Source organism: Musca domestica, unplaced genomic scaffold, assembly GCF_030504385.1.
Source record: "Musca domestica strain aabys unplaced genomic scaffold, Musca_domestica.polishedcontigs.V.1.1 13, whole genome shotgun sequence".
Taxonomy (NCBI): Eukaryota; Metazoa; Arthropoda; class Insecta; order Diptera; family Muscidae; genus Musca; species Musca domestica.
In genome coordinates this window covers 3,725,826-3,738,239 of record NW_026712172.1, presented here as the reverse complement: position 1 = coordinate 3,738,239, position 12,414 = coordinate 3,725,826, and the positions used below count along the sequence as shown (strand labels likewise).

At 35.5% G+C, this 12,414-nt stretch overlaps 1 protein-coding gene across 1 annotated transcript in view; it reads right to left on the bottom strand.

The window, feature by feature from the left end:
- The window catches only part of LOC101901611 (ribonuclease P protein subunit p20), a 38,130-nt gene extending 31,886 nt beyond the window's left edge, over positions 1-6,244 (bottom strand). The window contains exons 1-2 of the mRNA XM_005175195.4: positions 5,928-6,244; positions 5,685-5,853 (exon numbers count right to left, since the gene is read on the bottom strand). Coding sequence (XP_005175252.1) covers positions 5,685-5,853; positions 5,928-6,041 — 283 coding nt within the window. The 5' untranslated portion in view covers positions 6,042-6,244. The remainder of the gene's footprint in view (positions 1-5,684; positions 5,854-5,927) is intronic.
- Positions 6,245-12,414: the final 6,170 nt, after the last annotated feature.

Genomic DNA, 12,414 nt, shown 5'->3' with positions numbered 1-12,414 from the left:
GTTGTTTTTATAAAAACAACAATAATGGGATTTCGCCTGACGATTTTGCAACAACAAAATACTATGGTATCCCAAACAAGCAAGCCAAACTCTGTTCTATTAATAGACACAGGCACGGTCGACGAAGGGTTTTTGTTGTAACAGACAAAACAAACTTACATGGTTATGTTACTTCGTTCAGGTTGAACGAAAGCATAACAAAGTGGAGAAAGATGTAAATGTTTATAAGTGCGGTTGTAAGATTTAGAAGATTTTCCAAAAGAATTTTAGTTTTATGTGATTCTTTTGTTCCTCTTCTATTGAGCTTACGATCTCGTCACTTGGGTAAAAAAATGTTTTTTGTCATAGAAGTTATTTTTTTAAATAACTTCTGGGGAGAATATCCCAGACAAGAAACAAGGGAACTGATGAGGATTGGTGGCTCTTTCCGAAACCTAGGTATTCCCTGCCTTACCCCCTGGTAAACATTACCATCGTTCTCCACTCATAAACAAACGTTGTTTTTATAAAAACAACAATAATGGGATTTCGCCTGACGATTTTGCAACAACAAAATACTATGGTATCCCAAACAAGCAAGCCAAACTCTGTTCTATTAATAGACACAGGCACGGTCGACGAAGGGGTTTTTGTTGTAACAGACAAAACAAACTTACATGGTTATGTTACTTCGTTCAGGTTGAACGAAAGCATAACAAAGTGGAGAAAGATGTAAATGTTTATAAGTGCGGTTGTAAGATTTAGAAGATTTTCCAAAAGAATTTTAGTTTTATGTGATTCTTTTGTTCCTCTTCTATTGAGCTTACGATCTCGTCACTTGGGTAAAAAAAAATGTTTTTTGTCATAGAAGTTATTTTTTTAAATAACTTCTGGGGAGAATATCCCAGACAAGAAACAAGGGAACTGATGAGGATTGGTGGCTCTTTCCGAAACCTAGGTATTCCCTGCCTTACCCCCTGGTAAACATTACCATCGTTCTCCACTCATAAACAAACGTTGTTTTTATAAAAACAACAATAATGGGATTTCGCCTGACGATTTTGCAACAACAAAATACTATGGTATCCCAAACAAGCAAGCCAAACTCTGTTCTACTAATAGACACAGGCACGGTCGACGAAGGGTTTTTGTTGTAACAGACAAAACAAACTTACATGGTTATGTTACTTCGTTCAGGTTGAACGAAAGCATAACAAAGTGGAGAAAGATGTAAATGTTTATAAGTGCGGTTGTAAGATTTAGAAGATTTTCCAAAAGAATTTTAGTTTTATGTGATTCTTTTGTTCCTCTTCTATTGAGCTTACGATCTCGTCACTTGGGTAAAAAAATGTTTTTTGTCATAGAAGTTATTTTTTTAAATAACTTCTGGGGAGAATATCCCAGACAAGAAACAAGGGAACTGATGAGGATTGGTGGCTCTTTCCGAAACCTAGGTATTCCCTGCCTTACCCCCTGGTAAACATTACCATCGTTCTCCACTCATAAACAAACGTTGTTTTTATAAAAACAACAATAATGGGATTTCGCCTGACGATTTTGCAACAACAAAATACTATGGTATCCCAAACAAGCAAGCCAAACTCTGTTCTATTAATAGACACAGGCACGGTCGACGAAGGGGTTTTTGTTGTAACAGACAAAACAAACTTACATGGTTATGTTACTTCGTTCAGGTTGAACGAAAGCATAACAAAGTGGAGAAAGATGTAAATGTTTATAAGTGCGGTTGTAAGATTTAGAAGATTTTCCAAAAGAATTTTAGTTTTATGTGATTCTTTTGTTCCTCTTCTATTGAGCTTACGATCTCGTCACTTGGGTAAAAAAAAATGTTTTTTGTCATAGAAGTTATTTTTTTAAATAACTTCTGGGGAGAATATCCCAGACAAGAAACAAGGGAACTGATGAGGATTGGTGGCTCTTTCCGAAACCTAGGTATTCCCTGCCTTACCCCCTGGTAAACATTACCATCGTTCTCCACTCATAAACAAACGTTGTTTTTATAAAAACAACAATAATGGGATTTCGCCTGACGATTTTGCAACAACAAAATACTATGGTATCCCAAACAAGCAAGCCAAACTCTGTTCTATTAATAGACACAGGCACGGTCGACGAAGGGTTTTTGTTGTAACAGACAAAACAAACTTACATGGTTATGTTACTTCGTTCAGGTTGAACGAAAGCATAACAAAGTGGAGAAAGATGTAAATGTTTATAAGTGCGGTTGTAAGATTTAGAAGATTTTCCAAAAGAATTTTAGTTTTATGTGATTCTTTTGTTCCTCTTCTATTGAGCTTACGATCTCGTCACTTGGGTAAAAAAATGTTTTTTGTCATAGAAGTTATTTTTTTAAATAACTTCTGGGGAGAATATCCCAGACAAGAAACAAGGGAACTGATGAGGATTGGTGGCTCTTTCCGAAACCTAGGTATTCCCTGCCTTACCCCCTGGTAAACATTACCATCGTTCTCCACTCATAAACAAACGTTGTTTTTATAAAAACAACAATAATGGGATTTCGCCTGACGATTTTGCAACAACAAAATACTATGGTATCCCAAACAAGCAAGCCAAACTCTGTTCTATTAATAGACACAGGCACGGTCGACGAAGGGTTTTTGTTGTAACAGACAAAACAAACTTACATGGTTATGTTACTTCGTTCAGGTTGAACGAAAGCATAACAAAGTGGAGAAAGATGTAAATGTTTATAAGTGCGGTTGTAAGATTTAGAAGATTTTCCAAAAGAATTTTAGTTTTATGTGATTCTTTTGTTCCTCTTCTATTGAGCTTACGATCTCGTCACTTGGGTAAAAAAATGTTTTTTGTCATAGAAGTTATTTTTTTAAATAACTTCTGGGGAGAATATCCCAGACAAGAAACAAGGGAACTGATGAGGATTGGTGGCTCTTTCCGAAACCTAGGTATTCCCTGCCTTACCCCCTGGTAAACATTACCATCGTTCTCCACTCATAAACAAACGTTGTTTTTATAAAAACAACAATAATGGGATTTCGCCTGACGATTTTGCAACAACAAAATACTATGGTATCCCAAACAAGCAAGCCAAACTCTGTTCTATTAATAGACACAGGCACGGTCGACGAAGGGGTTTTTGTTGTAACAGACAAAACAAACTTACATGGTTATGTTACTTCGTTCAGGTTGAACGAAAGCATAACAAAGTGGAGAAAGATGTAAATGTTTATAAGTGCGGTTGTAAGATTTAGAAGATTTTCCAAAAGAATTTTAGTTTTATGTGATTCTTTTGTTCCTCTTCTATTGAGCTTACGATCTCGTCACTTGGGTAAAAAAAAATGTTTTTTGTCATAGAAGTTATTTTTTTAAATAACTTCTGTGGAGAATATCCCAGACAAGAAACAAGGGAACTGATGAGGATTGGTGGCTCTTTCCGAAACCTAGGTATTCCCTGCCTTACCCCCTGGTAAACATTACCATCGTTCTCCACTCATAAACAAACGTTGTTTTTATAAAAACAACAATAATGGGATTTCGCCTGACGATTTTGCAACAACAAAATACTATGGTATCCCAAACAAGCAAGCCAAACTCTGTTCTATTAATAGACACAGGCACGGTCGACGAAGGGTTTTTGTTGTAACAGACAAAACAAACTTACATGGTTATGTTACTTCGTTCAGGTTGAACGAAAGCATAACAAAGTGGAGAAAGATGTAAATGTTTATAAGTGCGGTTGTAAGATTTAGAAGATTTTCCAAAAGAATTTTAGTTTTATGTGATTCTTTTGTTCCTCTTCTATTGAGCTTACGATCTCGTCACTTGGGTAAAAAAATGTTTTTTGTCATAGAAGTTATTTTTTTAAATAACTTCTGGGGAGAATATCCCAGACAAGAAACAAGGGAACTGATGAGGATTGGTGGCTCTTTCCGAAACCTAGGTATTCCCTGCCTTACCCCCTGGTAAACATTACCATCGTTCTCCACTCATAAACAAACGTTGTTTTTATAAAAACAACAATAATGGGATTTCGCCTGACGATTTTGCAACAACAAAATACTATGGTATCCCAAACAAGCAAGCCAAACTCTGTTCTATTAATAGACACAGGCACGGTCGACGAAGGGGTTTTTGTTGTAACAGACAAAACAAACTTACATGGTTATGTTACTTCGTTCAGGTTGAACGAAAGCATAACAAAGTGGAGAAAGATGTAAATGTTTATAAGTGCGGTTGTAAGATTTAGAAGATTTTCCAAAAGAATTTTAGTTTTATGTGATTCTTTTGTTCCTCTTCTATTGAGCTTACGATCTCGTCACTTGGGTAAAAAAAAATGTTTTTTGTCATAGAAGTTATTTTTTTAAATAACTTCTGGGGAGAATATCCCAGACAAGAAACAAGGGAACTGATGAGGATTGGTGGCTCTTTCCGAAACCTAGGTATTCCCTGCCTTACCCCCTGGTAAACATTACCATCGTTCTCCACTCATAAACAAACGTTGTTTTTATAAAAACAACAATAATGGGATTTCGCCTGACGATTTTGCAACAACAAAATACTATGGTATCCCAAACAAGCAAGCCAAACTCTGTTCTATTAATAGACACAGGCACGGTCGACGAAGGGGTTTTTGTTGTAACAGACAAAACAAACTTACATGGTTATGTTACTTCGTTCAGGTTGAACGAAAGCATAACAAAGTGGAGAAAGATGTAAATGTTTATAAGTGCGGTTGTAAGATTTAGAAGATTTTCCAAAAGAATTTTAGTTTTATGTGATTCTTTTGTTCCTCTTCTATTGAGCTTACGATCTCGTCACTTGGGTAAAAAAATGTTTTTTGTCATAGAAGTTATTTTTTTTAAATAACTTCTGGGGAGAATATCCCAGACAAGAAACAAGGGAACTGATGAGGATTGGTGGCTCTTTCCGAAACCTAGGTATTCCCTGCCTTACCCCCTGGTAAACATTACCATCGTTCTCCACTCATAAACAAACGTTGTTTTTATAAAAACAACAATAATGGGATTTCGCCTGACGATTTTGCAACAACAAAATATTTGGAAAAACTATGGATCGCGTAGCCGGTGTTGGACATACCTCAAGAGAAAAAATCTCAAGCCCCGGCTACATACAAAATTTTCAATGTTTACAAAAACTATGGATCGCGTAGCTGGTGTTGGACATACCACAGAGGAGAAAATCTCAAGCCCCGGCCGAAGGCCAGCTACTTACAACAACTATAATGTTTAGAAAAATTATGGATCGCGTAGCCGGTGTTGGACATAACTTAGAGGAGAAAATCCCAAGCCCTATAATGGGTCCATTTGAGTTTTTATGGGTTTTTCAAAAAGTACTAGTAAAAATATCAATTTTCTTGCATTACTCTGGAACCGGTTCTAGTATTTCCCCCACAAAAAATTACTTTGCCGTAATCAGGTTAAAAATACCTACCTGTGGCCCCTAAGCTCAACTTGCTCCAAATCGATAATTTAGATGAAGCTTTGAAAGCATTTAAGTAACACCATCAAGTTACTGTTCGTTGTTGGCTTTCAAATGACCTCAACATTGCCTATATCGGACTATAACCGAGCTTTAGGTATCCAGACCCCTCCCTGACGAAAATTTTAAATTTAAAAAAATCGGGTAGTTTTTACTAAACTAAAGTTGTTGTATAGATATAAATATATGTACAGAAATATACATACCTATTAGATGAATAGTGGATGTATTAATGGCGTAAGTTAAGGTATCATTTGAGTTTTGCACCAAGCTTAGTGCTAAGTTAAGGCCTCTGTTGATAGCATTGCCTAAACAATGCAAATATACTTCTTTCAACCCCGAATCCAAAAGATCTTTGCAATATTTCTGTTGAGCCTATTATACCGAACGAACAAGAAATAAATAAACTAGAGTTGTTCCAAAGTTGCTATAACTATACCACTACCTACTTTGAAATTAGATTTTGTGGTAATATATATATCGTTCTGTCGTTTCCTTGGCTTCGGAGGGTTTTTCTTCTTTTGGCGAAAGGACTTACTACTGGCCCCAAACTTTTTGTCCATAGTTCCAAACCCCGGTTGCACTTGGTAGATTTTTACCGAATTGGGTAACCTTTTTTAATGTTAGTAACTTGGTAAAATAGTTTTTGCTTCGATAACTTTTTTACTTTTCCGCATCCGACTTTCGCTTATTGATTCACTAAGCTAAGGAAAAAACAAAAACCAAAAGTGAAATGTCGACACCTGCGTGAAGTAAGTAACGTTGCTATCTATCGATAACATTGAATTTCACCAAAACTACAGGGTGACTCAGAACATCAAAATTTCATATTTAATACTTTCTTAACTGTGCGACAGATAAAAAAAATCTGGGCATCAATTCTTGTTCTATGAAAATGTTAAATGAAAAAAAACTATTATAAAGGAAAGAAATGTCAAATGAATAATTGTATAAAGGAAATATTTTTCATTTCTTATTTGCATAGAACAAGAATCCAGCCCCTGGAACCGATTTTAAAACAAAATTTATTTATAAAATTACGAATGAAAAAGTCCATGAAATAAACAAACGTTGTTCGATAGTGAGTTCTCATACCCCAGTTATTAGTTGTGTTTCAGAACCTACAAATTAGTACTAATTCTGCTACAACGCTTTCCCGTACTCCAAAAACTATCAAAACTTGCAGCTCTCTCTCTCTCTCTCTCTCTCTCTCTGCACATTGCATCTGCTTGTTTTAACTACATGAATTTGGCCGAGCATATATGTGCATATTGTAAATTTGACATTTAATTGGCAGGGCTAACAAGGTTGGTGAAATGTATTGATACATTTCAATGTTCGCGCGAGTTACATATACAAATACCTGCCAACCTGATAAATTCGAGGAATTTATTAACGAAATTAATAAAGCCAGAAAATAACCTAAATACCATTTCCGGTATTAAACATTTTCACATTGTACATTTCCAAATGAAAATCAGACCATAAATTATTCCAGGTAATCAGCTCATAATATTTTCTCACTTTAGCAAAACTACAATTTAGCCATGTAAGCACTTTATTTAACAATGTAAGTTAAAATATGATTTTCAATAAAGAAATACGTCAGTCTTAATTTGGCACTGACTTCGAACAAAACTAGTTTGATCTTTTTTTAATAACCGTCTCGTGGACTTACGTTGTTGGCGCAGTCGGTAGGATCCTCAAACAAAAAGTAAGGATTCAGTGATACGATCCTCGTTAACCGAAAAAAATAAATAAATATCGTTTAGTGAATAGGACAATTTGGTGAAGTGAATTTTTAAATATGTCCTTTGATTACACCACCAATAAACAGTGAAGTGTACAAACATATAAAAAAAAGACATCACGAAAATAAAAAATAATTTTTGCGCAGTGAATTTTTATACAAGGAGAAAGACACCGCAAAATAAAATTAAAAAGACAATTTTGTGCAGTGAATTTTTAACAAAAAAAAAAAAACCCAAACAGACTTATTCTTGAGTCTAATCTGATACGATCAAATTACGAAAATTCGGAGACAAAGAAGACAACAGAGTTTTGATAGAAGCAGAATGGCCGCGTTACAGACCCAACAACAACAAAATGAAGCTATGGTACAAGAGCTTGCTAGGCGGGAGCAACAACTAGAGGCTATGAGACAAGCATACATAGAATTCAAAAATAAAGCAGACAACGCAGACAGAGAAGCCTTGAGGAGAACAATAAACAATTTACAAACATTCACCGGAACGGAAGAGGTATCGATAAACCCCTTATTCAGCTGCATAGAATACCTTTTATCAACAATTACCAATGAAGAAACCGAAAAGGAAGCTGTACGAACAATCTTTTATAGGACTATTCAGGGTCAGGCGAAGAACACGATCATTAACATTCCAGAGACTGACAACTGGCAATTGATTAAAGAAACACTCAAACTAAGATACAGACTAGACGTGGAGCCGCATCAACTTTATAGAAGAGTGGGCAACCTGAAAGTCAATACGGTAAGTGAGCTTATGATTGAAGTCCAAGACATTAAATACAAGACGGACGAATTAACTGTATACTATAACGACGATCACTACATCGACCTAAGTAATATGGACGGTATACTAGTCAACACCATAAAGCAAATGACGCAAGGAGTTCTCTTAGATAAAATTTATAAAGAGGTCATTTTATATAACATTTTGAAAATAATGAGTAGTAGAAGATTTGAGAATAGCTGTATTATGCCATGTTTACGTTAGAACTTTTTGTAGGGTTAACATACTTTGAGAGGATTTATTTGAAGTAAAAGTAATGGATATGACAATTTAAATCCAAATCCAGTGGGTTAACCCTCATATATATAAACGTACTGTTAGACCCGAGTACAGAAAATCTAAACATGAAAAATTCAGGAATAATAACTATGACCATAAACATAAAAATGAAAATACAAATAATAATTCTGGACAGTATAGAAAATATAATAATTACAGCGAAAACAATTATAAATATTATTCGGGAAATAATAGAAATAGAAATAATAATAATGTTCTCCAAGTCTGTTTTGGCAGAACAATTTTTCCAATTTTCTTATATTCCGCTGGTTGTCAGGACGGAAATCTGGCTCTGGAAGTATGCAGATACGCGACGTTGAAATGAGCTCAATTCAAGGTTAGGTTACCAGGCTTTAGTTAGAACGTCGATTTAATGTTGTATCGACGAACCTTCTATGTTCGCCGTTATCTGAAATTGAAAAAAATATTAATGTTCTGACCCTGGAATATACATACTTACGTTTTATGAAGAACCTGAGTCACTAGCTGCCGTCAGTGTTCCACCCTCTTGATGCCCGCCATTAAAATCTAAAAACACAAGAAGGAAAGATTACTTTTCGAAATTAATTTGGAACATTTGCAAATTTTTATCCTTGTATTTTTACAATTCGCTGTTATTGGTTGTTAGTTTTTGATTTGAAATATGAATGAAATTGTTTTTCCCCAAATATCTATAATAGATTGAATAAATACGTACACCATTCGACTTAAAAAGATAAAAATGTTATCGGCTTAAGACCTATTAAAAAGTTGGCGGTTAGGACTTGAAAGCGGTAAGTTAAGGGACAAATATGGAACGTCAGAGGTTAGCAGACGTCATGACGAGAAGTGTTCTCGGTGGGAGTCTCCTGGTTGGTCAGCCGCCAGGAGTGCTGTTTCTATAGGAATAAACTAGGTTAAGATAAGTTTGGGATTGAGTGTAGTTTTGGTGAATGCTCTTTTGTTTTCTTTCTTTGACATGTTTCAGGTTCCTTTTACCCAATTTAATTTTTTTGCAAGTACGGTAGGATTTTTTTATTTGTTCAACCGAACATGGGACGCCATTTTGTAACAACCGCGTTCCAAGAAAAACGAATGAAAAATCGCTGTGTTGATCATTAAGTGGCAAAAACCAACCCACAATCCGACGAGTCATAGCCGCGCTAAAAGCCAGCATACCGTCAACGCCACTTAATGATCAACACAGCGACTTTTCATTCGATTTTCTTGGAACACGGTCAGGATGGAAATCTGGCTCTGGAAGCCTCCATACAAAAACGTCAAAAAAAAACTGTGAATGCCAAATATGTCTCCAAATAAAAAAACTTTGAATGCCAAATGAAAGTGGGAGCTTCTACGAGTATTTTGGCATATATAATGTTCTCCAATTCAAGGTTAGGTTGCCAGGCTTTAGTTGGATCGTCGATTTAATGTTGTATCAACGAACTAACAAACGAAACGAAAATTTTTATCCTTGATTTTTTTTCTTGATTCCTTGATTGTTAGTTTTTGATTCGAAATATGAATGAAATTTTTTTCCCCCAATATATAAAATAGATTAAATAAAAGTGTACACCATTGGTCTTAAAGAGATAAAAATGTTATCGGCTTAAGCCAAATTAAAAAGGTGGTAGTTAGGACTAGAAACCGGTAAGTTAAGGGACAAAAATGGAACGTCAGAGGTTAGTAGACGTCATGGCGAGAGGTGTTCTCGGTGGGAGTCTCCTGATTGGTCAGACGCCAGGAGTGCTGTTTCTATAGGAATAAACTAGTTTAAGATATGTTTGATGAATGTGTGCGAGGTTTATGTATTTTTTATTGAAACAAAGGCACATTTATATAAAAAATTAACAAAACTTATATTTGGTTTTGAAAGAAATACAAGAACTGAAAAAAAAGAAGAAGTGATGTAAGTTTACAAGCACAAACATTGTAAAGTGTACACCTACATTACCCCCTTCCTAGTGAAAACGATACAGATTTTTCTTTCGATTTGATAGGGGTGATTTCTTGATTTAAATCAATTTCTGAATGTTCAATTTCTGTAAATGCTGGTTTAAGTCGATCAATTGTGATGTTATCTGTCTTGCTTCCAATTTGAAGAGTAAAATATTTTGGAAATCTCTTCATCACTCTGTAAGGTCTATGAAACTTTTGTTCAAGAGGTTTAAGTACACGATCATTTCTTATCCACACATGGGAACATACATTCAATTCCTTGTTGATAAATATATTTGAACTGCTCTTATTTGAAGTTGTTGCTGGTTTAATTCTAGACATTAATGTTTGAAGATGTAATAGAAGATCATCTGAATCTAGAACGACATTACTTTCGGTGAACATTTGACCAGGAACATGAAGTGTTTTGCCATATACCATTTCGACTGGAGAACAATTAATAGTATCTTTTACCGAAGTTCTTAGCCCAAGCAATACTAAAGGCAAAATCCTTGTCCACTGAGTTTTGTTGTTGCATATCAATGCGGATTTAAGAGTTCTGTGAAGACGTTCAACTAATCCATTCGATTGTGGATGATAAGACGTCGAATGTTTTAATCGAGTTCCCAATAACTTTAATAGATTCCGAAAAGTATTCGATGTGAACTGGCGTTCTCTGTCCGTGTGAACAATATCGGGAGAACCAAAACGAGATACCCAGCCATTTAAGAAACTTTGGGACACAGTTTCAGTTGTAATATTCGGCATTGGTATTGCTTCCATCCATCGGGTAAATCGTTAAATGCAGGTAAGAATATAGCGATGACCATCTGATAGTGGAAATGGGCCAACTATATCTAAGTGCACCTCAGCAAAACGTCGCGATGATAATGGAAATGTCCGGATTGGACTTTTTGTATGGCGAGTTATTTTTGATCGTTGACAATCCTGACAAGATTTTGTCATTGTGCACAATCTCTTTTCATAAAAGGCCAGCAATAACGTTCAGTGACAAGTTTTACGGAAGATCTTGAACCAGGATGAGATAAATTGTGTAAACCGTAAAATACTGATTTTCGCAATTGAACTGGAACATATGGTCTTGGATTATTAGCTTGAGAGACATCACAAAATATCTTCGTATTTGAGGCAGGGATTGTAATGAGTTGTAAATTCATTGATGTTTCGGATTTCAACAAATCTTGAAGTTCTTGATCGCTTTGTTGAAGTTTTGAAAGTTCCTCAAAATCCAATAATGATAATGATTCTACACGGGAGAATGTATCTGCCACGTGGTTTTCATTACCCTTAATGTACCTTAAATCCCTTGAAAATTGGCCAATAAAATTTAATTGTCGAAGTTGACGAGGACTTGCTTTTTCTGGCTTTTGAGAAAAAGCGTAAATTAATGGCTTGTGATCAGTATAGATTGAAAACGAACGCCCTTCTAGGTAGTCCCGAAAATACTTAACAGCTTCATAAATCGCTAATAGTTCTCGATCGTAAGTACTATAACGTTGCTGAGTTTTGTTTAGCTTCTTTGCAAAGAAAGATAATGGTTGTAACTCACCATCGATTCTCTGTTCCAAAACAGCTCCTAAAGCATCAGAATCACTAACGGGATGAAATAACAACACTGCATTTGATAAGCTTGACTTACATTGCGAAAATGATTTTTCCGCTTCCTTAGTCCAAATAACAGATCGTTTATCATTTTTCACCACATTCTTGAGAAGTTGGTTTAGTGGGGCTTGTTCTGTTGCTGCATTAGGTAAAAACCGTTTATAAAAGTTTACCATTCCGAGAAAGCGTCGTAAGTCCTTTATAGTCGAAGGCTTAGGGATACTTTCAATTTCATCAACTTTGCTTCGAATGGGTTGCATTCCAGTTGATGATATTCGGAAACCAAGGAAATCAATTTCACTATTACCGAAAGAACATTTACCGTGATTGACGACAATGCCATATTTTTGAAACCTCAAAAACAATCTTTAGATGCTCCAAATGTTCAGCAGGCGACTTTGAAAATATAAGTACATCGTCAATATAGACAAATACAAAAGGTAAACCACGTAGTACTTCATCAATTAAACGTTGGAAACTTTGGGCGGCATTTCGCAATCCAAACGGCATTTTGACAAATACGTATAAACCAAATGGAGTAGTGATAGCAGTTTTTGGTACGTCG